At 42.4% G+C, this 25,418-nt stretch overlaps 1 protein-coding gene across 2 annotated transcripts in view; it reads right to left on the reverse strand.

The window, feature by feature from the left end:
- The window catches only part of mctp2a (multiple C2 domains, transmembrane 2a), a 33,580-nt gene extending 14,655 nt beyond the window's left edge, over positions 1-18,925 (reverse strand). Inside the window, exons 1-17 of one of the 2 annotated variants that reach the window (XM_026176010.2) lie at positions 18,774-18,925; positions 16,904-17,864; positions 15,194-15,235; positions 15,000-15,108; positions 12,783-12,925; positions 12,574-12,650; positions 12,370-12,484; positions 12,246-12,269; positions 9,712-9,885; positions 8,868-8,998; positions 8,568-8,754; positions 8,261-8,354; positions 8,026-8,128; positions 7,830-7,932; positions 7,642-7,743; positions 7,452-7,526; positions 7,054-7,173 (exon numbers count right to left, since the gene is read on the reverse strand). In XM_026176010.2, the coding sequence (XP_026031795.2) occupies positions 7,054-7,173; positions 7,452-7,526; positions 7,642-7,743; positions 7,830-7,932; positions 8,026-8,128; positions 8,261-8,354; positions 8,568-8,754; positions 8,868-8,998; positions 9,712-9,885; positions 12,246-12,269; positions 12,370-12,484; positions 12,574-12,650; positions 12,783-12,925; positions 15,000-15,108; positions 15,194-15,235; positions 16,904-17,851 (2,547 nt within the window). In that variant the 5' untranslated portion in view covers positions 17,852-17,864; positions 18,774-18,925. Of the gene's footprint in view, positions 1-7,053; positions 7,174-7,451; positions 7,527-7,641; positions 7,744-7,829; positions 7,933-8,025; positions 8,129-8,260; positions 8,355-8,567; positions 8,755-8,867; positions 8,999-9,711; positions 9,889-12,245; positions 12,270-12,369; positions 12,485-12,573; positions 12,651-12,782; positions 12,926-14,999; positions 15,109-15,193; positions 15,236-16,903; positions 17,865-18,773 lie in introns of both variants that reach the window. The other variant, XM_026176007.2, reaches the window with a different exon arrangement.
- Between the last annotated feature and the right edge of the window lie 6,493 nt (positions 18,926-25,418).

Consider the following 25,418-nt stretch of genomic DNA (forward strand, 5'->3'; position numbering starts at 1 on the left):
GAACAGCCTGACAGATTTGTTTTATAGTGCCATTAATATGATTCCACTAAATGCATTCTGCGCCTTCTCATGCAGATCCCCTGGCCAGCAGAATCCAGCACCTAATAATAAAGCACTCAGCGATTAAAAGTGTGAATAAAATAACTTAAAGCTGAGCAAGCACGGGTAGCTTCCACCACCCACACTCTCCCTGGAGAGGGAGAAGGGACTGTAGCAAGAACAAAGGGACAAAGACACCTTCTATATAAGTTTCTATCACTGTAAATTGATTAACAGGGGGTGGCCCGATCTACCAACCTAAACCACTGACTGGCAGACACACCGCCAGACTACCAGGCTGCCAAATGCTCTGTTCATGCAGACAGACTATAAATATAGGCCTGATATCAGTATAAGATAAATAAAACTGTTGATAATCCAAATAAGTGTAATGTCACAGCACCAGGGCCTTCACAAAATCCTTATTGTTTCTGTTTAAAAAAATAAAAAATAAATAAAAGCTGCTTTTCCCCCCTCCCCTCAGTGTGGTACATTTCAAAAATACCCTTATTTTTAAACTATGCACCAAGCAAAAACACAAAAGATTTAATCTTGGCTCTATCTTCACTATTTCTCTTCAGTTGCACTCCACTTGGAAAGCTAAACAAAGCGAGAAGAGCGCCAGCCAGCATTATGAGGGTCAGTCATGGGGGCTGTGGACGGATGCCAGATTACGTGAACATACAGTGAAAGAGTTTAAGACGGACTATAGGCTGCAGGGTTTGTGTCTGAATGTGTGTGGTAGTCTCTATGTGTGTGTGTGTGTGTGTGTGTGTGTGTGTGTGTGTGTGTGTGTGTGTGTGTGTGTGTGTGTGTGTGTGTGTGGCAGAGAGATACCAAAAAGGACATAATTGATATATGTGATTAATGGCAAAATATGAACGCTACAAATAGTAAAATCATAAAATTAAGTCATGAAAAAAAATCTTAGGAACTTTTACAAAACCTTGAATAATTTTTATTGTGACTAAAATTTTCCTCTTATGGGTGAAATCAAGGGCAGTAAAATGAATCTGAAAGACCTCAATTACAATACAAAAAACCCCAAACAAACAAAAATAAAAATAATGAATCAAAGGCATAAGTAGCAACTCAGCTCATGCGAGTCCTGTTTTTTTGTTTTCAGCTGAGCTGAAACAGAGTCTGGATGAGAGGGCTTATGTGGGGGACAGGCGCGGCAGGCTTTAAAGTAGCTGTAAATGCAGAGCAATGAGACATGTAATTTGTGTTGAGCTCGGGCCAGTGTGGGGACAGGCTTTCAGGGGGTGTCGGAGGCAGAGGAAGCACAGATAAGATTTCTCTTCAGGGCAGGTAGAGTGTGTGGGCAGCCATAGTGCTCTGAGCTAACGCTGAATAAATATTTCACATACCCTCAGCTCAAGTCTTATCGACTGAGGGGAGGGAAAGAGAGAGACAGTGAGCGTAAAAGGGGCTACCTTTGAAACAGGGAGCGATACGGTGGGGAAAAAAATCATGTTCCTCTTAAGCAGAGTGAAATCATTTGTGGGAGTTGCAAAGTGTGACACAATTAGGAACAAAATTTTTAAATAAGTATATACTAACATTATTTTACATACCTAAAGAAACAAAACTGACTGTTTTTTTTTTTTTATATTATTTAAAATTAATATTCATTTTTCTTCAGGATAGGGTATAAATAGTACAAAGGTACCAATTTTAATTATAAATGTCCAAGTAAATAAAAACAATTACATTTCTTAGGAAAGCTCAAAACCTAAATATAGTGTTATACAGCGCAACTGACATCAAATCTGTGTGCAGTACTTTTTCAAAGTCAGACCCAAATGATTAGCATTGAATGATAAGCCTGTAAGTCTGCCTGCGCGGTACAATGCAATAGTGATAGCTCTTCATCAAAGCACTTATGAAGAGCAGCTGTGCAATGCGAGGCATTAGCATTTGCACACGGGGACATTTCTGGCCGTTGTCTCCCTGCCTGTCTGACACATGCCAGGGCCAGAGTAGCGCCAGTACAGGCTGGAGCGGGGCAGTCAGCGGGGGCCCCGTGGTGCCTGTCAGTAGTGGCTACGCTGACCCCGCACTCCGGCACTGGCCACTAGTGTTTAATCCGTGTCGGGAGCGTTAACACTGAGCGACCTCCCGGGTGACAGATCTGCCATGCAACCCTTCTCCCCTGAGGAGGTGTGTGTGTGTGTGTGTGTGTGTGTGTGTGTGGTGGGGGGGGGTTGGGTGGCAGTGGCACCGACTCTTTCTCCCTGTCAGCTCAGCTCACGTCGGGGCCAAGACCAGCCCCGAAACAGCCACACACAGGGGTGGACAGGTCGCTACCTCAGCTGCACAGGGAGAGGTGTCCTCTGTGAGTGGGAAGGTGGTGATGATACGGCGCAGACAATGGGGTCAAATGCAGAGCATACTTCAACTAGGCTGAAAACATGCATAATATAAAACAACAAAGCGCAACAGATGCACTGACAAAATCTTGCCTTCTCATAATACCGTAACTACTTAGTAAAACTTTCAAGTGAATTCATGCTGTTTTCTAACTGTAATGATCGGCAGTGGTTTCAGTTAATTCACGAGCGCCGGCAACTTTGAATGTCCTAAAACATAAAACATTCGCAGCCCTAATGACGTGAACGTTAGCACAGAAAGCTTATTAATCCCACTAATAACGTGACATGTTCCAAGGTTACACACTGAATTCAGCCGGCCTCAAGAGCTGTCAGCAGAAAACTGCTATTTGAGGGCAGATAAATAATAATAGCGTGTTAAATCAGGAGGCACTGCTGAGCAGTTTGCAAGTAGTCACAGACTATCATTTAATAATTAATAGATCTCGGGCTAAAACACCATGAACACACACCGCCATCGCTGCCATCATTTTTTTTCTCCCTTCTAGACACATTCCCACTGCACAGCCTGTGAGAACTCCCACAGCCACAGAGATGGAGAGTGTAACCCTCATGAGACTGAAAAAAACCACTCCTTTAAGGCCTCCAACTTTTTCAAACAGAGAGAAAACAGATGTAAAGCAGAAACAAGGAGACGATTCACAGGCGCACGCGGACCTCTTGCTTTTCTCGCAAAAAGCCCAGGCACGCCGCAATGCAGTAAACCACAAAAGAGCACATCCAAGACTCACAGAGCATCTCATATTCAGGGACGGTGTTAACAAGAACAATTATGACAACTCTGATTGTGGCCTTCATCTTGGCCAGGCTGGTGTTCTGGTTAATGGCTCTGACTGCTGTTGCTCTACACAGGTGGTCTCCTGAGACCTCTGGAGCCAGATCTGACCCCGTCCTGCCCTCATCTGGGACGACGATGATTCTATCAGCCCACAAAAAAAAAAAAAAAAAAAAAGAGCGCCCGCTGCAGCTGCCAAGTGTGTTTACAGCTGCACCGCATCAAACATTCATCAAATGCCATCTTTACAGTGTGTGATGTGAGGCAATCAGCATTTCACAGGCCGTCAAATGATGTCTAAAGCAGTTGTTACCTGGCAATGTCGAAAAGAAAATGGTTCAAATACTCACGAAAGGTTTACAGGTTTCTTTCTAGTTAGTCCTGACAGATGAGGTACCTCATATGTTAAAATATTAATTCTACTTAAATACTTAAAACGGTCTAATGACAGCAAAGCTCAAAATAAGCTTTCAAGTGTAAATGATCCCCCTCCTTTTTTTACCTTTCAACCATTTCATCTAAATCAAAATTGTTCTCAACTTTAAACTCCAGATTAATTTGGCTTGTTAATACGCGCTCATTTCTTTCTTTCTTTTTCATCTTTTTCTTCTTCTTTTTTTCCTGGAAGAAACTTGTGTCTTTTGGTTTAATGCACAGAATGGAAGATTTCACTCCAAGTTGTTCCCACGAATGGCTCCTGTTGGGAAAAAGTTAGTGATCTGATCTCTCCAGCGCCTCCGCTGATGTTTCTAGCAGTGCTGTAGCTCCATCTACAGGTGGTATCCTTGCGTGCAGCAAAGAACTCTGGGTGACCCCTCTGCAGTCGCTGCTGATGTATAGCACATTCATCTCGCTCAGTCTTAGTGAAAAGCACATCTAAAGGCAGTTATTTTATGAAGATTTTAGCTGTCAAATTTCCCTCTCTCTCAGAGAAAGGAACATGCTGTTGTCAAACTCTTTAAAAGCCCAGATCCTCAGCTCATTACTGTAGCATAAACAAGAAGAAGGGAGGAAAAAAAATCCAAATTTCATGTTTGTATTTCCACTTACTGATGAAAATGTTTATGAGGATTTGCCAAAACTTTGTTTAAATGCACGACAAAGATTTTTCTCCCCTTTTTCTTGTTTTTCTTTTTCCTTTCTTAAATTGCATTACCTAATTAGAGAGACTATTTTAAAACTGCAACCCACTGGTGGAAAACTGAAGGTAACTTCAAAAAGTATGGACTCTGCTGATGAGTTTGCACAGTCAAAACAAGCGACCGCCCCGCGTTCACAAACTGTAACAACACTGCAAGTCTTTCCATTCCTTACGGAGTCTCCTCTCCCACAAAAACACTCGTTAGTCGCCCAGCCAAATAAGTCAATGTGCAGCTTTCTGATTGCTACCCACGGGGGAAATCAAATTGAGATATATAAATATATATATATATATATATATATATATATATATATATGTGTATATATATATATATATATATATATATATATATATATATACACACACAACTTGCTTATTCAGTCTTTGGAACCAGTTCACTGATCTCTGCAAAATTTGAGTACCTTGCACACCCTAAACCAACAACCTCTTCATAATCCAGTTATAAAATCTACATAAACAGGGTAGCAGCGTAGACTACGTGCTGTGTAGAGGTCAGAAAATTGGCCTGTGGGACTGAGTGATATAATAGCTAAGTATTCCTGGTAAAGCACTACGTGAGCATCCCGCAGTCCCAGTAAAAACCACAGCTGTGGTAATGCATTACAGGATGTATATAGTGTAAAAGGGTAGGACTGGTCTGCCTGCATGATAAATAATGTATTGTAATGTATATTATAGCTAGACCCACCGCTGCAGTGTTTCCAACTGCTATACCCTGAGAAGCCCTGCGCTGCCTGCCACTGTGGAAAAGAGCAGACACTAGTGGTATAATTATGCACATCTGAGAGGCAAGCAGAGGCCATCTGTCAATGTCTGAATCAGTTACCTTATTACCACTGCCTAAAGATATAAAGATAGGAGTGGGAGCTGCTTTCATTAAAGCACATGGTGGCATGCTGCTTTAGACAGCTCCAAACAGTAACTTAATTGGAAACGATGACTTGGAGGAGGAGAAGTGACTGTACGGTGAGCGCCCTTGGAGTGGGCAGGGGCACGAGACGAGGATGGTGGCATGGCACCAGGCTTGTAATGACAGTCAGTCAGGACCTTGCGGTTGGCCTCGTTGACAGTGAGGCGGTAGCAGGAGGAGTTTTTTTTCCTGTTGCAGTATTTACAGTATTGTGATTTGCATGTTTCATTGTGCCTGTTGAAACTATAATAAATCACTGAAAAGGGGGGGAAAAAAAGAGCTTTTCACTCGCTGTACTCTCAGTCTGCTGATTAGTGGGTGATGAATAACAATGGCAGTTTCGCTCTCTTTGGGCAACTCTCGCCGTCGACCTTCGACACTTAGACTATTTGAAGCGCACCTCTTCACGGGCACAGGCGTACTCTGACTGGTGTGTTACTGTCTGCTTTTTGCACGCTGGTATCAGTGTCTGAAAACGTGCCAGTTGTTTCAAATAAAAGGATAAGAATTGCAAGAATTATCATTTTCACCGACAGCGAACAGATTATACACAGCTGACGACGGGGTGGGGGGGCTACACTGCCGTAACAATGACAGTCACCATGAGAAAAGTGAGCGCGAGCCTCTTTCCTCAATTTTAAAATCTGCTGAACTCTTAAACAGCAGGTGGAGTAGAAGTGGAAATGAAAGATTAGAGTGTACCACCTCGCACTCCCATTGCCTGCGGAGGATCTAATTATAGGTGGAAGAAGATGGCCCCATCCCGCTGACCTGTCACCTGTCAGCCTGCCTATCCTCCTGCTCTCCTGCCCATATCCATGCCTGCCCGTCTGCCTCCAAGTCTCTCGCTATCTCGCCCGCACTCTCGCTGAACTGTCTTCCTCTTTCTGTGCTCCAACTTTCTTTCCCAGATAGTAGCCTGCCTCCCACTCTCCTTATACAATTGGCTGCATTGTTCTCTGCCTTCCTGTCTGTGTGTCCGCTGTCTGCCTGTCTATGTGCCGTGCTGTTCTAAAGGCTGTGATACACTGAGCCTGGCCATTGCCTGCGGGGATTTGCACCTCAGGATCAGTGAGAAGGGCTTATAGAATACACCAGGTATGAATTGCATGTCATCCTGAGACAGAGCAGACAGAAGAAAGGCGGTGAAAGGAGAGTTCTTCACACACCCTGTCTGTGACCGCTTCCTCACCCTGACACAGCGCTGGCAGGGCTTTCATGGTAAGTGTGCACTCTTAATCATGACATTACATGTGCTGTACTGCAGGGGATTCACTGGGTGCTTTAAGATTATTTAAGCTTAGGACCTAAGATCACATACCCTCATTAAAAACAGCTAAACAGAGACATTTAAACAAGGTTCAAATCTCAGAGGCAGACTGTCACTACTCTACCCAAGGAAGCTGAGACTGTGATCCTCCTTACACCATCCCCTGGGTTAGGAGGCTTTGCTAAGAAGTCAGATGTACAAACGCCCAAACCCCACACCTTCAAATACACTCTAATGTCATCAGAAGTGAAGGAAAGCCAAGTGGGGTTTGATTTAAAGGATAAATCACATCCATCACATTGCACATGGGATAAAAACAGAAGGCAGCCATTGTTTTTCATGGGAAAAAGTCCAGCAGGGAGAGAAAATGGCTAAACCAAAGAATCTCTTCAACATCTAATTCACATAAAATGAAAGAGTTAAAACTGGGCTGCAGTGAAATGGGACAAAACTTGTTCGCCCCTAGGCTTAAAGAGAGTTCATTAACATGAGGCAATGACTTACCAGAAAGGCTATTAGACTCCGTTGCGTGCTCTCCCACTGAAAACAGCTTTTAATGTACTGTAACGTGGACAGAACTGCTGTGCTGATTTTGCGGACCCGATATATACTCTGGGCAAGAACCTAATGGGAAATAATTGGAAGAAAACACCAGTTAGTATCATTTTGATACTGGACAAAATGTTTATGACTTTGCAATGAGCTTGGATCGGCTTTACAATCCCTTATTTGCCACGTTGAAGCCAAACCCAATAAAACTAATTAGGTTGAGTAGAACAATCTGAACTACGACCTATGTGTAGATTTTTAGTGGCCACTTTTTTAGGACATTGTGAGGAGGAGACTTTATTGTAAGCTTTTAGTTTCTTTTGCAAAATCTTGCAAAAACCAATCGAAATCACCTTTTTGTTGAACTTGATGGTTTCCTCTGTTAATTTTGCCTCCTTGGGCTGGAAGGATTTGACACTAGCTCCCACCTGAGGCAAACAAAGAAAACAAACGAATGCTTCCGTTCGTTAAGACTTTTCACAACATATAATACAGGCTATTATCAACATTAACAATTTTTGACCAAGTTGATTTGATCTTTACTTTGTTGTAGATAACCTCCAGCACCAGAGTGATGCTTCCTTTAGACGCACTTCCCAGTTTTTCTTTCTTCAGTAACAGAGTTATCTCCTGGCCATTCTTAACCTTTGGGAAATTCAAAATACATACGTACACATAAAAGTGATTTGCTACTTTTTTTAAACAGATATTTATAAACTCAGCAGACTTACAGTAAGTAAAGGAATGGCCACCGTCCCCAAAAAGTTTGGGGCTTTGTCTCCATTTTCATCAAAGACTGTCAACTCGACCACATCGGTGATGTCCTTAATCGGGCTGCGAATGAGTAATTCAAATGTGATCAATATTAAATTATATATCCCAAAAATTTGCTACAGATTTGCTTTTTTCCCTACTTGTATTACTTACAATGTAAAGGATTTTTTCCACTCTGGATTTACATTCTTATAGACTGTGTGAGTTTGAAGTTTAGAGTTCCCCAGCTCTATAACGCACAGGGCGTTGCTTTTTCCTGCAAAACAGCAACAATGTGATGTATCCACAATTTCATTGCACATGTTCAATGGCAATAAAGGGCTATTCTATTCTTATCTAAGAAATGAATCTGAAAATTAAAAAAAGATGATCTGGAGTAGCTGAATACCATTAATGTCTGTAGCAGGGAGATCATTTGCCCTGATTACGCCAACCTGAAGGATGCCAATATCTCTCATGCAGTTGTGCGAGTTTTTTAAGCTCTGGAAAGATGAAATTGAAAAATGTTAAACAAAGAAGGCATAATTATTCAGTGTGATACTGCTATACATATATTACATCATATATTCATCTTAAGCAATCCCATCTACATCCCAAACTTGAACTCATTACTGAACCGGTTGGTGTTATGTGCATGACTACTATTGTCCTGTTTTTCTTTTTAACATTATACAGGTACAAAAGGAAAAACGTACAAATTTCTCCACCACTTCGTCTTTCTCATCAGGTTTTGACAAGGTAGCATTTTCGATGTCAGAGATGGAGACCCCCCAGACGGATCTCAGGGTGATCAGAAACACCACTCTGCCTTTTCCTGGGTTCAGCATATAGGAGTAGAGTTGCTTCTCATTAACCGTAAGTGTTGACACGTCAACCTCAAGCCTGGCGCACAAAAAAGGAGATTCGCTCAATTGAAACAATTTGTAAGGAGTGTGAGTTCCTCGGGTGAGCGAGTGTGTGGGCAAATGTAACTTTACGAACCAGGGAATACTCACATCCCCCATGATTCTTCACTCTTCCTCCCTCTCTTTGAGCACATCTCCACCTGTAGAGGTTCCTGGTTATCTTCAAACTGATTGAAGTCAAACTGCTCTCTCCACTGGGGATTTGGCTGAATGCAAAGGTTCTAAGGGCAGAAAAGATGCGGCTTCAGCACATACAGTAACACAGAAACACACACACATACACGAGCGCGCACAAACACTTTGACGCAATGTCAGGTTTAATGCATTATCAGACTGAGCAGCTCCTGCATGACGGCTGGATTAAGTCCTCACTCAGTCCTACCAGAAAGAGGCAGGAGAGGAGAAAGAGAGGTATGTTGCGCGTATGTGTATCTATTTGTGTGTGCTTGTATGTGTACACCTCAGTAGCCACTGTGGGATTGTAAACACTGACAGCTTCCAATTAGAATCAGCTTTGTTCAACAAACAAACAAGCAGAGAGGAAAGCAGAGAGGTTTACAAAGAAATGACACGACAACATGAGACAAGTGCACCATGGAATCATCAGGGGGGAGGCCAACAAGTACAGGTAGATGAACAGGGCATGCTGGGTATGCAAATGAAGGCAATGAAGCCCGGCACTCGAAGCACAGTTAGAAGTGAGTGGCAGCCTTGCCCAGTCTAATGAGCTGCCTCTGCCATGGCCCAGTGAGCCAAGGTGGAGGTGAGTCAGTGGCAGGCGCCTGCTGGGAGAGAAAAGCGGGGAAGTAAGAGAGTGGGCCTAGGAAGAAAGTTAAAGTCTAAAGAGCAGACATTAAAAAGACAGAGGAGCACGAGTAAAGGGAGTGTAGGAGAATTGCAAAAAGAGAGCGACTTTTAATGAGACCAGTCCAACCTTGCTCTTGTACTTCTGATCACCGAGGCGAAAGCGGACGTAAATGTCACCCTGGCCACACTGCGGCATGTCCTGTCCCTCCACCAAGGTGATACAGAGCACCCCGGTCCACATCTGGTTCCTCAGCTGATTCTTCTGTGTTTCAGCCGAGCGCTGAGCCGGCGTGGCCTGGTTCTGCTGCGGGGCAAAGATGCACACAGATAGTTAGATCTTTTTCTCTTTTCTTTTTTTTTCCTCAACGCAACATGCGCGCAAGCTTTGTGAGATCGCTTCCCTTTTACCTGCTCCCGCCTCAGCCTGGCATCTCATCATGTTCACAGAGTGCACAAAAGTAGGACAAAGGTTTACATTATACAGTGCATCTCTGTTGGTGCACATTAGCACATCTCTACTGACAGGCGAGCCACACCATGGCGGCTCCTGGAACGAGAGGAAGAGAGGGACGTCAGCGAGCAGCCAGATGTCCCTGGCTGTGACAGTCCCACTCATCACTGGCTCCCAGACTGAGTGTGGGGAGGCAGGACACTTGGCATACTGCACCAGAGACAGCAGGCAGCAGTGAGTAATGATGCAAACCACACAGCTCTCTCTCTCTCTCATCAGCAAATTATGCATACATGCAGCATGTATAGCCAGCATCAGAGTTTTATTGCATGTTAGCAAATGTATCCACTTTGAATTCAGCCAGCAAAGTAACGAGTGTTTTTCTGCTCAGGTGAAGATATCAAACTGACCAGGGTACTGTGCTTTCAATAAGCCTTCAAGAGCAGCAAATAATCCACTTCTCCCGCCGTGTGTCACAGAGCAAGTGTGAGAGAGAACGAGAGACCTTGATATGTTTCCATGTTAGAGTTCCCGTGAGGCTGTGCGGTGATAGGCCAGGGCTGTAAAAACAAACAGCACAGAGGTTGTGTAGGGCTGACTGTAATTAAAGCGAAGGAGCGTAATCTGCTCTCGCTTCTTTGATTGCCCGGCTCCTTCGGCTGCCCCGGCGACGGCGCTTCAAACAGCCCCACTGCAACTCCCCTGCCACTCCGGCCCCTCCTCAATAGCTACGGGGTCGCAACCCACATTGCCACCCAATCCGGAGGGGATCAAAGCACATCTCGGGGACCTGAATTAACATGGAATACCACAGGCACAGCCCTATAAATATCAGGCCCTTCAAAAGAAGAGGAACAGAGGGAGTGGAGGAGCGATATAAAACAGGCCTCAGCCAAGTCATCCCAAGTGTTTATCTTGGACACATTTCTATCTCAGCGGCCAATAAAACAATTCCACTTAACTGTAAGTGGCCCCTAAAGAGAATCTATTCCTGGTCTTAAAAGGGCTGTGCGATTGCTTCCATATGGTGGGACAGCATGGGGACAAGCATGATGAGCTCAGACCCAGGTCCATTTGGCTGGTGTCTCAGCACTGTCCATCCACAGCTGTGATATTACATCCTAACATCTGGGTTATTGCCCGCTATGCCTGGGAATTATCAGCCTTGCCGATCTTAGTCATCCCACACTGGCAACATGCCTCCAACAGCCAAGCCCCCCCCCGCTCCCCTTCCCTTCCGCTTCTCCCATACGCCCCCTCCTGTTTGAAACACTGTCACACAGCAGACTTTTACTCAGGCACTTGCAATTCCCTGTCTCTGTCGTGGTAACACAGAGGGAGAAAACGATGTTCTGACGGAGGGGGAGTAGAGCTGCAAGAGCCGGGTATTCAGCACTTCCAGGATAGGTGTTAAACGCAATAAGATATTGTACGTTTGTCAAAAAAAAAACATGAAATGGCGGGGGGGGGGGGGTAAAAATGGCATTGTTACATTGTTAAATTAGCACCGTGATTTAGGCAGGAGAACAGCGCGCAGAGTCCCGCCACACATTTCTGTCTCCCTTTGAGTATATTTAACCATCTGTAGTGGATAACCTACAATGTGTATGAAAATGGCATTCATTCCTTTGTCATCTAATTTCAAATTGAGACTGCCTACTGGACCATCAAGAGACTGAACAGTGGCAGATGTAGTGACAGCATAGGTGTGAAAATAAACCCAATCGCTGCAGTGTGAGTCCCAAACAGCAACCCTCCTATTTCACTCTGAATCTAATTACTGCTTCAATATATTGAAAACCACTTGAGAAGAGACGGAACTTTGTTTACCACAAAACCAAATACTGCTCTATAATGCTCATCAAAAGGCTCTTTCATGACAGCATATTCAGCGAATACTATTACTTTGATTTTGATCAGAATGTAATATTGTACCATACTTTCTTTACACAAAATGATTCCACTGACTGAATATAGTATGCATTGCTAAAAAGGTTAACTATAAAGCAGAAAGGAAATAGGCTGTGCTGATAACAAGGTTACACACAAAAGCCTGAGTCCTGAACATATGCCTCGTTCTTTGTTGCACCATTGTGTAGTGAGCTACTGCCCCCTAGTGAGTTAGATTAGCCTAACCATAAGCGCTAATGAGGAAATTAAAAAAATATCATGGCATTAAAAGCAAATGTGAAGATTTAAAAAACCCATACCTTATTTCTTTTGGGTCCAAATCTCTATAAAATTGAGAAGAATTGCAATGAATGAGTGCATAATAGCAGGTAAGAATATAGATTTTCATCACACAAACACTTGTAATGTCTGAAATATTCCTACCGGGCCTTTTTTGATGGTGGCGTCTCTGAACATCAGGCAGACATCAACAATAATGACTCCCATGTCATCTTCTTTGCTTTTTGGATCTTCGAGACGCAACTCCATTTCATTGGTTCTGTGAGGAGACAGGAAGGGTATGAAGATTAAAAATGAGAAGACCCCTTGTGCATAAACTAATCTCTAAAATGTAAAAGTATTACTCACTTTTGCAGTTCAAGATCTCTCAGGGAAATAAAGCTGGAACCCATGAAATCATCAGAGGTCCGATTTTTATCATAGACCTGCAACATTATTAGAGGTATGGCATGTATTAAATTAAACATCTCTTGGCCTTGCATTCAGACTGAAATTGTCCGGTCTGGCACAAGACCGGTGTCCCTTGCAAAATGCAATCATATATAAGCAGCGCCTACCCGAACTTCTATGTTATATTCTCTGTCTCGGAGAGGGTGGGAGAAGGACTCGTTCCAGCGAGGGTTCAGGTCTTTATAAACCACTTTGCTTTTATAGAACTGTTTTCCTTCAATTTTGAACTTCACATAAGGATCACTGGTACCTAAATGAAACACAATAAAGGGCAAATCAGCAAGAGAGTGTCGTGCGACACAAGTGGAGGAGCGATCTTATGTGTTAAATTATCAATCATCAAGCTGGTTCCATGACAGCATATAGAGGAAGTGGAAATACTAAATGGAAACTAAACGATGTTAGCAGCTTGTCGCTCTATTAGTGTACACTGTGCATGAAAACGCACATTCGTATACACTCCCTCCTCCCCCCCACATGCTCGTCGTGTGAGAGAGTGAAATATGTATGGAGGAGGTGCACCCCACACATGGCAAAAACAGAAGAATGTAGCTGTTTAATTGTCACAGGGTAGAAACACTCGCCAGCATGAGGCTACCAGAAACCAAAATCTAGAAGCAACCAGTGTTAATCCTCCAAGCTTGTTAAGAAAGTCTGTCTGTGAGTGGGGTGGGGGTAAGGGACTTCTTTGTTTCTGCAATTGCATGCAGATTGGCCAAAAAAATGAAAGCCAGCCCCATGCCTTCATTTGTATAGGGGAATAAAGGGGTGCTTGAGAGAGCCTGCAGGGAGGCTTGAATCACATGACAAAGGCCCTGTGGGGATGGGCTGTCAGGCCTGTCAGCTCCCCACTCCAAATGAACATCTCGCAAAGGCAGGCAGGACCCACAGCAGCTCCACCCTGCCAGCCTGTGACAGGGAAACCTCCAGGCAGCTTGACAGGAGGAGAATGTGGCAGCTAGCAAGGAGAAAAGCTCTGGCATGACTGAGAATGGTGACGATGGAAATTAATAGGGGGGAAAAAAGGGGAGAACAAAAACCAAGGAATGGGAGAGGGGAGGGGCTGGTTATGTGGGTCCTTTTAGAATATGTAATGACAATGTATGCCATTGGTGAGCTCTTGGCACTGTGTTGACTGTTGGGCAAACAGTGGAGAGATAGGGGGCGTGTGGGGATTGCATCATCACTGTGCCATCTTGTCAGGGGAAGTGAGGTCTCAACTAGCTTAGAAGTATGGCTGGGAGAGCCTTGTACCACAAAGCAGCACCATTTCAAGTACCACCACCATATATAGCTGTTAGGTGATGGGAGGCACAGCAAGGTTTATAATTGGTTAGAAGGAAACTGATGAGATTAACATAGCTTTAAAATATTGACCTTCTACGAGGCCAATTTGAACACATTTGTTCTAACCTTAAAATAAAAGCCAGAATGTTGCTTTCATTTTGGATTCTTGATCAGCCTTCACAGTTTTCTCATATGTTGTAATTCAACCTATGACCACGTGAGGGTGTAGCTTTCCCAGAGTAAATGCCGACCTAGGCCTCAGGGGAAAGAAAACTTTTTTGCCTCTCACAGATCAATGCCAGATATGGGGGGAAACAGTCATTTAAGCACACAAAGATTTGAGACCACCTTTCAAAATATCTAACTGATTTTACACACGGTGACTCGTAACGTAACCAAAGCACGGCTCTGCCACTTTAGGAAGTAAACATCAAACTATCAAACCAAAAGACATCTCCAAAGTAATTACAGTGGTAGACAGCTTTGACTTTAGGAGGTAAGGGATGACTTTTCCACTTCAAAAATCTACAGGCAAACAGTCGTCACAATACCAGTAGTGTCTCATCGTATCGTCAGCCTCTTGTCATACTCGTTTGACTGCATACTTTTCTAATGTTTTGTTTTTTCTTTGTCCGTGCATAACTTCACATGAGATGTCTCACCTGCAAATAGGAGCTTTAACTGAACTGACCTGAACTGAAGGATATCTCACCTTACATTCCTGTCACAGTAACAATAAGACTGACAAGACCAATATGGACTTCACGTGCCTGTAAAACTTTATCAGATTGTCCCTAGGAGCCAACAAATAAAGAAATGCATTGTTTTACTGTATACAGGACATGTGATCTATCTATGATCTAACGTTTTGATAGATACGGATCCAACCAAGACTGTTTTAAAAAATTGCTGTTATAAGAACAGGATTTGATGTTAGTTTATTCAAATTTCTAAGATCTAGATGAGATCTTTTAATTTTACAGGTTGTTAAAGGTCGAGAGCTTATTTTATGGATCACCTGTAGGTTTTTGGCGTACCTGAGCGCTTGTCTCTGATGACCAGGTTTTTTCCTCGTTTCAGGTTGATTTTCAAGAGATACCTCTGGAATGGGGCAGGTACTCGATCCTCACACCCCCCTGTAACATCCTGCGGAGAATCACTGATATTTGTATGCATTTACCACACCAGATGATTAGCTTAATAAAATGAAGACAACTCAGTGGATACTCACTGAAGCATTTTCGTCAAAGAAGTCAGCTGATTCACTGGCAAGCTGTGTAAAAAAAATAGATTTTTAAAAATGTTGTGACACTTTATAAAATATAAAACTGCGCAATCATTTGAGTCGAGGACAGCCAAGCCATCTAGGTTTGTGTAGCATTCCAAGGGAATCATAATAGCGTTACTATTATTTATTTAGTCAGTTGTTTGCATTATTACAAAAAAGGTGTCTATTAATGTCTTGCTAATGACAACCTATTGCATTTGGGTGAAAAAGTCAGTAGATGCTTTGTAGACGTAGCATCTGAAGAGAAAGTGAATTCTGCTTGACCTCTTTTGTGCTTTTTCTTTTTTGGCTTGTTTGCACATTGTGTGACTAACTGGTAGCACAGGTTTTTATCTTTCTTTTTTGAGGTTTGTTTTCATTTTTTTTATTTTAATCTAAGAGACATCTAAACAAAAGCGGATGCTTCTCTCCACACAGGGACTTTAACTTGAACACCAACCAGCTTTTGATGCTTCATCAGTTGAGTGATTTGCCTAAAAGCTCAAGAGATCAAATGTAATAAAACCAAAGGTCTGGGCTCAGGTTTAGAAAAGGCTTCATTCATGACTGCATACTAGAGGATACAGTAACTACAACATTTGGCTTCATTTGCAAAAGCGAGTGGAAAAACAAAGCCACACTATTTGAAAGCTAAATGAAAGCATGGAAAGGTATATATATATATATATATATATATATATATATATATATATATATATTGGAAGGATAGATACGGAAGGACAGGCCCCTGCACGGTATGTACCACCGGCAGATAGAGGAGGTGGCTGATATCCAGAAATCCTACCAGTGGCTGGACAAGGCTGGACTGAAAGACAGCACAGAGGCACTAATCATGGCAGCACAAGAACAAGCTCTGAGCACAAGATCCATAGAGGCTGGGGTCTATCACACCAGGCAAGACCCCAGGTGCAGGCTGTGTAAAGATGCCCCAGAGACAATCCAGCACATAACAGTAGGGTGCAAGATGCTAGCAGGCAAGGCATACATGGAACGCCATAACCAAGTGGCCGGCATAGTGTACAGGAACATCTGTGCCGAGTATAACCTGGAAGTCCCGAGGTCAAAATGGGAGATGCCCCCAAGGGTGGTGGAGAATGACCGAGCTAAGATCCTGTGGGACTTCCAGATACAGACGGACAAAATGGTGGTGGCTAACCAACCGGACATAGTGGTGGTAGACAAACAGAAGAAGACGGCCGTAGTGATCGATGTAGCGGTTCCGAATGACAGCAATATCAGGAAGAAGGAACACGAGAAGCTGGAGAAATACCAAGGGCTCAGAGAAGAGCTCGAGAGGATGTGGAGGGTGAAGGTAACGGTGGTCCCCGTGGTAATCGGAGCACTAGGTGCGGTGACTCCCAAGCTAGGCGAGTGGCTCCAGCAGATCCCGGGAACAACATCGGAGATCTCTGTCCAGAAGAGCGCAGTCCTGGGAACAGCTAAGATACTGCGCAGGACCCTCAAGCTCCCAGGCCTCTGGTAGAGGACCCGAGCTTGAAGGATAAACCGCCCGCATGGGCGTGCTGGGTGTTGTTTTTTTTTTATATATATCAATCAGTTGGAATTGATGTCAGTTGTCACAGTAAACGGAAATCACTAGGATCCACTGACTATACATGTGCCGAAATATATAATAATAAAAATAATACTGACCTCTTCCTCATCCTCCTCATCTGCCGGGGTTTCATCGAGGAGATTCTCATCTATGAACTCGTTTATCGGCAGGGGAGAAGAGGGTTCTCTGTCTTGTTCTTCCACATCTCTCACCCAAGGCATGTTGGCTTTCTCTTCACTGGGAGTGCCACATGCTGAGTTCAGAGAGTTGCCATCTCCACTTTCCAAAGGTCTGCCCATAGAGTCCAACATCAGCTTATCTATACAAGCATTTTGTCTTTTTGTTGGTGGAGTCCCTTTTTCAGATGATGTCTTTTTCGGCTCAACTGATGAGTTCTGTTTTTCTCTATAAGGGTTTATTTGCTCTCCCATTGATTGTGCTCTAAACAGCGCTGCAGCAGCAAGACTTTCTCTAGACCCCTTTTCTGAGACTTCTTCACTTCTCTCTGGAAGGTCTGGTCTTGGTATGGGATCTTGTCCACTGTTAGACATTTTCTTTCCTGTAGGAGCTGGTTCAAAAGGGAATTTTGATAAGGCCCCTTTGCCTTTTTTGTCTATTTTAGCATATAACTCATCTACAACTGGGTTCGTTTTGTTCTCTAAACCAAAATCATCCATTTCTTCATAAATGCCCAGGGTCCCCGGGGGTGTGCTTAATCTATTCAGAGCTGGATTTGAGTGATCAGGCTGAAGAAATCTGGTTCTGATTTCTGGGATTGGATCACTTAGTTTGTCTGCAAACTCTGAACTTGCAATAGAATCAGTATCACTCAGACCAGGAGAGATGCCAAAAGCAGCAGAAGACAGCGAAGCATCCTCGGTAGATGCTTCACCTGGCACCATTGTTAGGTCGGGTACAGAGATACTTCGTCGATTGGCCAGATTCCTACCCTGCTTGGCCAGTGGCTTCTTGGCGGGCTTCTTTAAGATGGGAAACTTGGGTTTCAGACGGAATCTCTCCGCTAAATTCTTTTTCTTGTTCTCCATCTTGAGGGCTACCCTTTAGATTAAAATAATCAACAACAGTGAGTTAATTTGCTGTGCATTTTTAGAGGTCTAATGCACATAATTTACATAGAAGCTTCATGGAGATCAGCTGATGTGAACATACTGGAGACAGTCAGTGAAAAAGATCGACTTGGGCAACGAGTTAAAAGGAAAAGGCTGAAACTTTAACCCCTGCAATGTTTCTGTTATGCTGTAAGAATATTTTGCTGACATGAAAAGTTGCAGTGTAACAATGCCCCCCATACCTAAGGCATGGGGGGTAGCTAACGCTTTAATCAGCATGAACATTTTGGAAATTATATGCCATGGGCTTCACAGGAACCAGATCCCAACTCTGCTGAACAGCTCTAGGACATTTTAGTGTCCAACATCCAACTCTACCACTATAATTAGAACAGCGAATTATATTTTGGGGGAAGGATTTTCATCTCACCAGTAGGTTTAAAAAAAAAACAAAAAAAAAACTGGTAGAATTAGTGCCAAGACACACTGAAGGTAATGTGGCAGACTGTGCAGCCCAGCCCCTTACTCATCTTCCTAATGTGATTTATATTTCCTGTGTGACGTTTAAGCTTGAGTCAAATTTTATAAAGAAGAAATTGAATTTATATGGAGGTTTGTGACATATCAAGGAGGTAGGTAGTAGGTTGGCAGCATTATGGCTAAGATTTTATCAACATACACAAACCACATTGGGACGAATGTTTAGTGTGATTTAATGTGCCACTTTTCTGCCTTTCACCTTGATTCAACACAAAAAAACATATTACAACAAAAACAATCTTACCAATAATGCTGACATAAAAAAATTAACAAATCTGTATTTAAAAAAAATAGCTGGATATACAGCAACCTGAATGACACTCAGTCTAATTTAGAAAAGGAAGACACTGGAACATACCTGTTCAGTTGAGCTTTGTTGTCAAACCTACAAACTGATTTAGTTCCCACCCAGAGTAGATGAAATCATTCCAACAGACAAGTTAGCTATCCCAACTATGGTCAACGAGCCGAAGTATTTAAGGCAACAGATCACGTAGGATCCCAGACAAGTGATTGGTGGAGGAGCAGCAGCAGGTGAAACTAGCCGTACCAGTCAAACAAGGCGAGTTTCAATGACTATGTGAATGCCTTTCAACTGTTCAGTCCTACCCAAGTTGTCTGTGATAGATGGAGCAACACAAAGTACAGTTTGACTCCACTTATGTGGGCTAAGAAAAAAAAATCTGACAAGAATTATGGAGTAAATTAAGACAACGTAGCGAGAGAGTAAACCAACACGGCAGCGTTGAAACTATGAAACAGTTGCTCACAGCACAGCAGCCTGTTATGCCAGCTTGCTCTGTGTTGATTTGTATATTTGACAGTTTATTTGCATTTGTGAGGCAATTTGTCTGTTTTACGACTTGCATTCTCTCATATGGGTTCCATTATAGCCCCAAGTATTTGAAAATATACTTAATACCTTAATCTAGCCTAATTATACAATACAACTGTCTTTCCTATGTGTCCAAAACAGTCCCAAAAATGCTGCTGATGGATTCTGCAACATGACAGGCATATGAAATGTCAGGGAGGATCTGGCACTCGGTAGCTGCCTCACCATACTCAACTCCATTACTTTCGTACACCCCCATATTTGTTTACAGTAGAACGTGGTTTAGCCTAAGCTAGTTAAAAAGGAGCATTTGTGTTTGCAAAGTATAAACTATAGCTTTCTGTCTACAGATAGAAGCTAATGCAACAGACACACTGGTTTTCCCTCTCTCTCTCTCTCTCTCTCTCTCTATCTTTGTCTGAGCCTAACAGTTGAGACTATATGACAACAGATGTGTTTGAGTCTGGACTGTCTTGTTCAATATTTGCTGATGTCTTTAGGAGATCAGGCCCACATGAAAGACCCTCTACTTGGCTTCCACTTGAAAGGCAGGGTTGGGCATCAGAACAGGGCAAGCCCCTATGGCAGGTGGCCTGTCGCCCTCTTTCTCGCTCAACTCAAACAACCCAAAACCCTGCTTGGTTACTCTACCCATGCACAGTGGACATCTTCCAGCCTAAATCACAGCTGGTCTCAGGAAGGAGAGCCAAGAACATGCACTTGGGGACAAATCTACTGAGTTATGCACATGCAAGCCTACAAACTGAATACAGTCATTAAAGAGTGAGCCTGTGGACTGAGTGGCCTAAAACATCCGTGATGTATGTTTGATAAATGTAGTTTTAACTTTTTCTTCATATTTAAGAGTATCAATATTATATTGATATAAAGTAAAGTAAAATTACAGTAGATGTATTGGCAATAACTGACCTAGCTGCTAGTGGTAGGCTAACAATCTGATTCTTAGCTGGATTACAATTGGCCCAGAGTTACTTCGATTACGAGATATGCTCAAAATGTGCACAACACCATTAACCTCCTGAGACCTGAACTCTTCCATGGCATGCATTTTTCATTTCTCTGTGATATTTGGGCTGATTGGGACCTGATGAATGTAAAAACAAAGATTTACCAGATTTTTTTTTTAACCTGATTTTTGTTTCTAAGACAAATGAGAACCACATATGAGGATATTTGTTTAAAATTTCTCAAAAAGAGCCCGCACGGCAATCTTGCTCAGCTAGATACCAGGGAGGCCACAACTTATAGAGCCGTTTTTCACTAAAGCAGCAGAGCAGCCAGACACAATGATGATCACTGGCTGGCTTGAAAAATGAGGAACTCCATCATCTAAAAATAATTATATAACTGTGGCTATTTTCAAAAGCTGTTGTCCCAAAGACAGTGAATATGTGGCAGAAAGTACAGATGTTTTAAACATGAGATTGCAGAGTCGAGTTAATGAATGCTTCCGGTTCCTTGGAGTACATCTGGCTGAGGATCTTACGTGGTCAGTACACACAAACAAAACAGTGAAGAAGGCGCAGCAGCGCCTCTTCTTTCTCAGGAGACTGAAAAGATTCGGCATGAGCCCCCGCATCCTCAGGACCTTCTATCACTGTGCCATTGAGAGCATCCTCACTGGATGCATCACCACCTGGTATGGCAACAGCACCGCCTACAACTGCAAAGCTCTCCAGCGAGTAGTGCGGTGCTCTGAACGGATAATTGGAGGTGAGCTTCCCTCCCTCCAAGACATCTACAGGAAGCGGTGCCTGAGGAAAGCGGGGAGGATCATCAAGGACTCCAGTCACCCCAGCCATAAACTGTTCAGACTGCTTCCATCAGGAAGGAGGTTCTGCAGCATCCGGTCCCGTACCAGCAGACTGAGAGACAGCTTCTTCCATCAGGCCATCAGACTGCTGAACACGTCATAGACACCTCAGCTTCACTACTGGAACTTCAACATTATGCACTCCACACTGTATATAAATGCCACTTGTTTTGCACATATTCAACTCTGTATATTTTATATATTTTATTATTATTATTATTTTTATTTTTTTACTATTTAATTTGTAAAAATGTGTATACACACACACACACACACACACACACACACACACGTAGGAAAATATTTAGTATACACATCCAGAAATGCATACACTATTATATATTGTACATATATTTATTAGTTTCAGGTTGGCCATTCTTGTATTTTGCTCGTTTGTGTTGTTGTGTTTGCACATCTCTGTTGCTTGTGGGGGCTCGCACACAAGAATTTCACTCGCATGTGCTGTGCCAGTGTGCCTGCACATGTGATGTGACAATAAAAGTGATTTGATTTGATTTGATTTGATTTGAAATGAGGCCTGTTTGGCTGCAAATAAAGTGGTTGCACCTTTGCATTATTACAACTGACAGTTGATGGAGGAAAAAGGGCAAGAAGATTTGGCCATATTCCTGCGCAAGATTTCCTGAACACGGTGTGCCAAATTTCAAGAATGCGCCCAAAAAATGTAAATCTTACCTGATCCTGGGCATTCCCCTTTTAAGTTCAGCTTCTTGGGCATTTGCAGACAATGTTATGCTCACCTATCGGATTGCTCCCTGAACACCGAGCGCTTGCACTGTGTGCACATTGCTCTTCCACTTTAACAGTAACGTCTTTTTCTGACTGACTAAATTTTGCGTGAAGGATCACCTGGATGGATCGTGGATGATCCCTGGGTCTCCAGCTATGATCTAGCAGTTTTCAGTTGATTTCAATTTATCCATCCATTTTCTCAAACGCTTATCTAATTCCAGGGAGCGGTGGGCAGGCCGCGAGTCTATCACACGAATATCCGCGCTTACATCACAACACCAGTTCCCAAAAAGTCGCCAGAAGAAGCTTTTAAGCGCTGTTAAGTCAGAATAAAACAGAACTTTGCTCAGACCTTATTATGTCCTAGCTGAAGGTGCAAAATAATATTTATTTCAGGTTCACCTGTGTTGTTCATTAGTAAAATCCTCATCATAAAACTGAAATTGTCAGTTAATTTTTATTTTTATTGCTAAGTTACTGGTCTTCTTATAATGAGGATATACATGCATGCTCTTCATTTTTAAATTAAAAAACGCATTACAAAAAACACGAAAACAATGTTGAGATTCACAAACTCATTCGTTTTTACTTCACATTGGAATAAACTACATTTTTGTTTGTTTATTTATTTATTTTTTAATGAATGTCTTTGACTAATTAAATATGATAGCACCTTAACCAAGTTTCAAACATGGAGAAAAATGGAGTCCAGGAATAAAGTGCCAAAAACTGTAGTTCCTCTAGGTGCCACTTGTGGCTCTTTCCACAAGGGATTTAACCTGGTACAAAAAAGGAAAAGAGATGGAGTCTAGTTTATCCCTTCATAACAACTCTGAATGAGTACATTTTGCATAAATGAGTTAAGGGTGTGGCCATATTGAATGGCAGGTGGCCTTCTAGTCTCATTAGGCCTCACCTCCGCTATGAAGTGAGTGTTTTAATGCATGCTGTTCTAATCTTGCGCAGCATTTTTAAAGGACTAGCTGAGTAATGTTTTGAGTTGCCGTGTGGTGCAGACAATCCTTTGCTTCAGATTTGATGATTGTGTCTCTGTTGAACCCACACAGTTTATTAATGAAACTTGTTAACCAGTCTAGATAGCTTAGCTGATAAATGACCCCTCCAACACTAACACTAAGGATTAGTCCAAAAGGTGTTGATGCTGTCCAATGTTTATGGTGTCTGTGACCACTGTTTGACCATGTATTCAACAATTAATTTAACAAGTATGCATTTTTCAGACTCATTCCCCTGATAACTGACAACCTGATTCAGTTTTCCATTCTACCTTAATGATTTTATGGAAATGAATATTTAAATGTGTGACATATAACAGTATAATGCCTCAGATTTTCTACAGTGGTTAGATTGTAGAGTCTATGACCCACACCCCAAATGCACACACATCCCACCTTCCCCACTCAAACTTTAACTACACCCATGTTTACATGCGCTTAAGGAAGTGCAGGATTTTGTTGTTTCCCTCTCAGGTAATCTCAGCATCTGATTAGAGATTACACTGTAATAACAGTTCTGTACATAAATGGATGATGAGACCCTGCCTACACAAGATGTGAAAAAGCAGAGTTTTCTAGAGAAAGTCGACTTTAATTCAGAGAGAAAATTTTGGCCAGCACATTTAAAATAAACCAGCGGACAAAAGTCGGTTCTATACTTCGAGCAGTAATTGCTCAGCCTAACATCTATGATTCTGAACTATACTCTGATGGATATTTGATGCACTGAACTGTTCCCACTGCTTCAAGATTCAAGATCCTTTTATTTGTCACGTACATAGTTATACAAGTATAACACGCAGTGAAATGTGACCCAACCTTTCCCAACCATCAGACTCCAGCTGCCTGTTTAAGAAATCAAGGAATCACACGGAGAATGTGTGCAAAAACCTCAAGATTCAAAGTGTAAAATAAAATCATAATCTGTCTTTCGCTGATACAGGTTGTAACAATTACCTGCATGTTTTTTTTTTCTTACCTTAATAATGGTACCTTAGTCAATACCTGGGCAATAAAATGCTAATGTTAGAACTGTGCAGCTGGGCAGTGTTAACAAACTAATATGTAACACTGAGTGAACAGTTTGATAGTTTGCCATGGGGAAATGACCTTTCAGGATTTTTTACTTGTTTGACAATGCCTCTCTGTAAGTAATCCTTTACACACACACACACACACACACACACACACACACACACACACACACACACACACACACACACACACACACAAACTGCATTCAAAGTGATGAAAGTAAAAGTAAAGAAATAGTTCTTACCAGGGTTTGAGCTTAAGATTTAAACATTGTCAGTGGCCAAATGGGTTAAAACTGTAACTATTTAATCTGTTGTAGGAGAGGTAATTATTTTCAAGCCTGTGCTGACCTGTGGCTCAGGAGGTAGAGCAGGTCATCCGCTAATCGAGGGGATTAGAAGATGACCTTCCAATTTGAGATTGGAGATACTGAGGCCTGTGTTGCTCCTGATGTGTTCATCCAAACTAATGTGTGCGAATGTTAGCTAGAAATCACTTAGATGTTAAAAAAAAAAGTGTAGAAAATGAATGAGTGAATGGGGCATGTTGTTTAAGGTGCTCAAGTAGTAAAGTGCAATAGAAGAATCGGTTTGTTTACAATTTGGTAAGTAACTAGCAAGTGCAGGTGGCAGATGAAAATATAGTAAAAATATACAGAGTTGTCCTCTAAATGGACCCACCCACTAATAAACACTTTGACTTGCCATGAATAGAAAGGAATAGGTGTATTAAAGATGTCTGCATTCCATTTATGGGAGGCCCTGCTATTACGTATGTTGCTGCAGGGTCACGGTTTACTAGGACATTGATTGGAACTGAGTCATGAGTCATTAATGTCATCAGCTCCACCTGTGATTTTCCTGCTGTCAGGAATGAAAGTCTATTGCAAAAACACTGTGTAGTCCTGTGAAAAACAAAACTCTTACTGCTTCCATGGGATTTAAGAGGGTAGGTTTCAGCTGCTAAGTGAGAACCAACAACCTTTACAAAAGCAGAGGGTTTGGTTTTCTGTCTGAAGCATCCAGGTATGTTAACACAGTAACATGGTCTTCTCCGGAATGGTCTTCCCAGCAAATCCTCTCCAAAGTAAGACCATACAATGTTCAGAGAAATTAAAAAAACCAAAACAAAACTGAGAACTATGCCTCAGACTCTACAGGCCTCAGTCCATGGCAGAAATTAGAAAAAGACTGAACAAATACGCGTTGGTTTGGAAGCATAGCTTAGCATAGCATCCAAACATAACACAAAACTTTGTACACGATTTCCTTTGAACAGATAAGACCAAAGTAGAGCAGTTTTGCCATGATGCACAGAGCCATGGAATCCAAACACAGCATATCAGCATAAACCTTGCATCATGGTGGTGGAGGTGTGATGATTATCTTTTAGCTATGGGACCTGGGCACCTTGTAGTCATTGAGTTGACCATGAACTCCTCTGATAAAGTTTAACTACAACTGAAACTATAGAGCGACGATTACATACACACCAGCAAATCTATAACAGAATAACTAAAAAGAAGAAGAA

Source organism: Astatotilapia calliptera, chromosome 7 (genome assembly GCF_964374335.1).
Source record: "Astatotilapia calliptera chromosome 7, fAstCal68.1, whole genome shotgun sequence".
Taxonomy (NCBI): domain Eukaryota; kingdom Metazoa; phylum Chordata; class Actinopteri; order Cichliformes; family Cichlidae; genus Astatotilapia; species Astatotilapia calliptera.